This window comes from Hevea brasiliensis, chromosome 7, assembly GCF_030052815.1.
Source record: "Hevea brasiliensis isolate MT/VB/25A 57/8 chromosome 7, ASM3005281v1, whole genome shotgun sequence".
NCBI lineage: Eukaryota > Viridiplantae > Streptophyta > Magnoliopsida > Malpighiales > Euphorbiaceae > Hevea > Hevea brasiliensis.
In genome coordinates, this window is record NC_079499.1 from 6,220,336 (window position 1) to 6,225,306 (window position 4,971).

Below are 4,971 nucleotides of genomic sequence, written 5' to 3' on the forward strand. Positions count from 1 at the left end.
ACATTTTCTTTGAGTCTTGGCTTCCATAGTCTTTTTCTCATTTTGGATTTGTCTTGAAATGCCTTTGAGTATTATTTCTCCTTAGATACAACTTGAAAGGTTCTTTATGCATAAGACAAAGAATCTACACATCACTTTGAAATTGGGTTAGATAGATTCTCTTTGAGTTTTATTATCATCAAAATCAATGCTCATTTTGAGCTATACGGGGTCAACAATCTCCCCTTTTTTGATGATGACAAAACTCAACTGAATCAACAATCAAAAATAAAAGTGTGTGAAAGTTGCAGTATAGTATACCGAAAATGCTCCCCCTAAATATATGCACATAATTTCCAAGAAATCTATTTTCTGTACATAAGCTCCCCCTGAGTTTATGCTATAAAGCATATTCACAATTCACAAGTATAAACACAAGTATAAACACATATCCATCAACACAAGTATCAACACATATTCACATATGAGCACACTTCACAAGTATATCAACACATTTCCACATTTCCATGTCCATCAACACAAGTATAAACACATATTCACATATCCATATCCATTCTCCCCCTTTTTGTCATTAATCAAAAAGGAAACAGGAGAAAATAACCCAAAAAGAATCATGTTAGCCCAAATGTAAACGCAGTAAAGTAGACAGTAGCAAACTAAAAACCAATAGTAGCAAACAGACTAGTAAACTAATTATGCAGATAGTAAACTAAAAATCCAGATGAGATGCTATTTAAGTCTTTTACTTCTGCAAGTGGATTTGGAAGGCACCATCTTCTTCCTAGGGAGTTTAATAACAGGGGGCTGAGGTGCTTGGTCAGCCAATTGATCATCCTTCGGTGACTCATCTTCATCAGATGGTGGTTGAAGGGCAGCAGCTAGTGTCTGATATGGATTGGACATAGTTGACTTGTACCGTTTCTTACCTTTTGTGGCTGCAGGGGCAGCAGCTGCAGATAGCTGAGTTGGAGCACTCTCTTGGTGATCCTTGAGAGAAGCTTCCTTCTGCTGTATAGGGGCAGCAGTAATGTCAACAGGTGGTGCACTTTGAGGTTCAACAGGTGGCTCAATTTTGGGTTCTACAGTCTTTTCATGTTCAATAGGGACATCAGTTGCAGGCTCAATTTCAGGTTCAATGACCTGGTCACTAGCATGCTCAACAGGGGCTTCTACTGCAGGTTCAGGCTCAGGTTCAGCCACTTGCTCACTTTCATGTGCCATAGCAGCTGGAGACTCACCAACCTTATTACTCTCACCCTTATCAGCAGAGACTTGAGTAGCAGCCTCAACTTTGGTTGGAAAACTAGTTTCCTTGACCTGCTGAAGATCCATAATTAGCCTCTTCAATTCCTCATTTTGAGTGAGCAGGTGACTCACTTTGTAGTCAACCACATCCACATATTTTCACAACAGTTCAATGGACTGATGGGTTGAACTAAATTGATCATTAACAGCAACTTTTAGCCTTTGAATCTCACTCAAAAATTCACTAGCAGAATCAGAGCCAACCTTAGCAGAAGAGGAACCACTCTTTTCAAACCTTTTCTTTCTTCCATCAGTGTCAGAGTGGATTTCTCTGAGCACAATCAAATCAGTCCTAGAGTTTTCCTTAGAGACATTCACATTGACCTCTTTAAACACAGCAGTCAAAAGATGTGCATACGACAGTTTTCCAATCCCATAAGCTTTGCACATGTTTTTGAAAATCAAGTAAGCCAAATTCATCCTTACTTTATTCACAATGTGCCACATAATACACATGTCTACGTGACTCAAATAACCATAACTACCAGATTTAGGACAGAAAATGTAGTTCACCATATGTGAATGATTTTGATGTGTTGAAGGGCTTTTGTGCTAGTGGACTTTTCATTTGTGGCACTATTAACAGGGAACACTTCGTTTTCAAACTCAACCAAATTAAATCCTGCCACCCTAGCAACATCCTTATGTGTGGAAATTTTATTTCCATCATTTGGCAAGTTTAAAGCCGTAACTATCAATTCAACAGAGACACCATAGACACTGTCATTCAACACTACCTCAAATATGTCCTCATCATCAACTATTCTCAAAGTCCTATAAAACTCTTGAACAAGCCTAAAGTAATACGCATCTGTACATTAACAAACATCCATCCATCCTTGAAACTCAAAAAGCTCTTTGAATTGAAAATTTACCTGATTAAAGTACTCCAATTTGATAAATTTGCAATCCAACAGTGCTTTATCCACTGAACCTGAAGATTTTACGGTACGCATTTTTAGTTGGGTATCAATCCCTTGCTTTTGTCGCTTCTTTTTCTTTTCTGGCGTCGAGATAGTGGGTTCGACACCCTTGGATGGTTCGGAGGACTCACCAGCTGATTTCGATGCAGATAGGTTTTTCTTCCCTTTCAATTTCTTTCGCAATATGGCGACAAGGACATCGTCGGAGGCTGAGGACGAAGATGAAGCAGCCGCAGCAACAGGGGACTTTCGTTTGGCGCGAGCCATTGACAAAAAAAAATGATGAATTTGAACACTGATTTTTCGGTGTGGTAAGAGTGGAAGAGGAAAGGAGAGACGAAAGGTTTGATGGTTAGGGTATATTTCGCCGGAAAGAGAGAGTGGGTTTGTTTTGGCGGTGTCGTGAACCGAAACAGAGGAGAGAGAGTGATGATTCCATGTGGCAGAGGTTTTTAAGTTCTCTTGAGTCCCGGGCTTTTCTACTTCAGTGTACTTTCTCTGAACCTGTTTTCTCCCTTTTTTTATTTTATTTTAAACAAGTCTATCTATCTTTATATGCACAAATAAATATTTCTACATGTCTGACACAGCACTGAGAATGTGATATCAAATGTGAGAAGATAAATGCATAGCTGGACACGCAGAGAATTTCAAGCACAATCACGTTTTGGTTTGAGATTTGAACAGTACACGATATAGCAAACTAATTTTTAGTCACCCAGCATTAGCATACAACTTAGTAAACTAATTTTACGAGTACACAAACAAGTTAGCTAATATCTTTAGAAATTTCTTAGCAAACTTATATCACAGCAGATCACACACGCATTAAACAAGATGTAAAAACATGAAATTATTATGATTTAAATTTTAAGCAAGTGGTTCACACATACCAATTTTCCTTCTAATTCTATAAAAGGTTTCTTCATTAAGAGGTTTTGTAAAAATGTCAGCAAGTTGATTTTCAGAGGCGACAAACTCTATTTTGATATTTCCATTTTGAACATGATCTCTAACAAAATGATGTCTGATCTCAATATGTTTTGTTCTTGAATGTTGGACTGGATTTTTGATCAAGTTTATGGCACTTGTGTTGTCACACCTAATTGGAACAAGATTATATTTTAAACCAAAATCTTCCAATTGTTGTTTCATCCATAAAATTTGAGCAACACAACTACCAGCAGCTATATATTCTGCTTTCACCAGATAAAGCTATCAAGTTTGTTTCATCGTACAAGAAACTAGTGCAAGACCAACAAATTGACAAGTACCTGAAGTACTTTTTCTATCCAGTCTGCTTCCAGCAAAATCAGAGTCACTATAACCAACAAGATTGAATGATTCACATTTTGGATACCATAAACCAATTGAGTGTGTGCCAATGAGGTATCTAAAGATCCTTTTAACTGCACTTAGATGGGATTCTTTTGGACATGATTGAAATCTTGCACACAAGCAAACACTAAAGTGTATGTCTGGTCTAGATGCAGTAAGGTACAAAAGAGAGCCAATCATACCTCTATAAAGCTTGGTATCTACTTCTTTACCTTTTTCATCATTGTCCATTTTAATTGTTGAACTCATAGGAGTGCCCATGCTTTTCAAATCTTCCATCTTAAATTTCTTTAGCATATCCTTGATATACTTTGATTGATTTATGAAGATGCCATCTTTCATTTGCTTAATTTGAAGTCCAAGGAAGAATGTGAGCTCACCCATCATGCTCATTTCAAATTCATTCTGCATAATCTTAGAAAATTTCTTCCAAAGAGATTCATTAGTAGCACCAAAAATTATATCATCAACATAAATTTGCACAATGAGCATATCATTATGATGCTTCTTAACAAAAAGTGTTGTGTCCACTTTGCCTCTTTGGAAATCATTTTGTAAAAGGAATTTACTGAGCCTTTCATACCATGCTCTAGGAGCTTGTTTTAAACCATATAAAGCTTTAGTAAGTTTATAAACATGATTTGGATGCTCATGATTTTCAAAGCCTGGAGGTTGTGCAACATACACTTCCTCATCAATATAACCATTTAAAAATGCACTCTTGACATCCATTTGATAAAGCATAAAATCCTTGTAACATGCAAAGGCACACAACATTCTAATAGCTTCAATTCTAGCAACCGGAGCAAAGGTTTCATCAAAATCAATCCCTTCCTCTTGGTTGTAGCCTTGAGCCACTAGTCTAGCTTTGTTTCTAACAACATTGCCTTTTTCATCCATTTTGTTTCTAAAAACCCATTTAGTACCAATAATTGAATGATCTTTTGGTCTAGGCACTAAATTCCAAACTTTATTTCTCTCAAATTGATTTAGTTCTTCTTGCATGGCAAGAATCCAACTTTCATCATTTTGAGCATCTTCAAAACATTTAGGTTCAATTTGTGAAACAAAAGCAACATTACCAAAATATCTTCTCAATTGTGCTCTAGTCATCATCCTCTGAGATGGATCATCAATAATGTCTTCTTGAGGATGGTTTCTATGGAATCTCCATTCTTTAGGTAAATCTTCATGTTGAGGCTCATTTACTTGTAATTCTTCCAAATTTGGCATTTCTTCATTGATTTGATCTTCATTGGCATCATGGACATCTATTGTGGTTTCTCCTTGAGTTTCTTCATCTTTGTCATCAATGTGTTCCATTTCTTGATTTGATATTATATTTTCTTTTCCAAAATCCTGCTCATTATTATCATCACAAACATTTTTCCTTCTGATAGAAGGG

At 36.6% G+C, this 4,971-nt stretch overlaps 1 protein-coding gene across 1 annotated transcript; it reads right to left on the reverse strand.

Moving 5' to 3' along the window:
- Positions 1–729: 729 nt before the first annotated feature.
- Positions 730–1,332, reverse strand: LOC131181630 (uncharacterized). Its single transcript, XM_058150492.1, has one exon. It carries the CDS (start codon positions 1,330–1,332, stop codon positions 730–732), a length of 603 nt encoding a protein of 200 aa, XP_058006475.1.
- Between the last annotated feature and the right edge of the window lie 3,639 nt (positions 1,333–4,971).

Excerpts from the sequence above, each read along its gene's own strand:
- LOC131181630 (XM_058150492.1), bottom strand. The coding sequence starts at position 1,332 with ATGGATCTTCAGCAGGTCAAGGAAACTAGTTTTCCAACCAAAGTTGAG.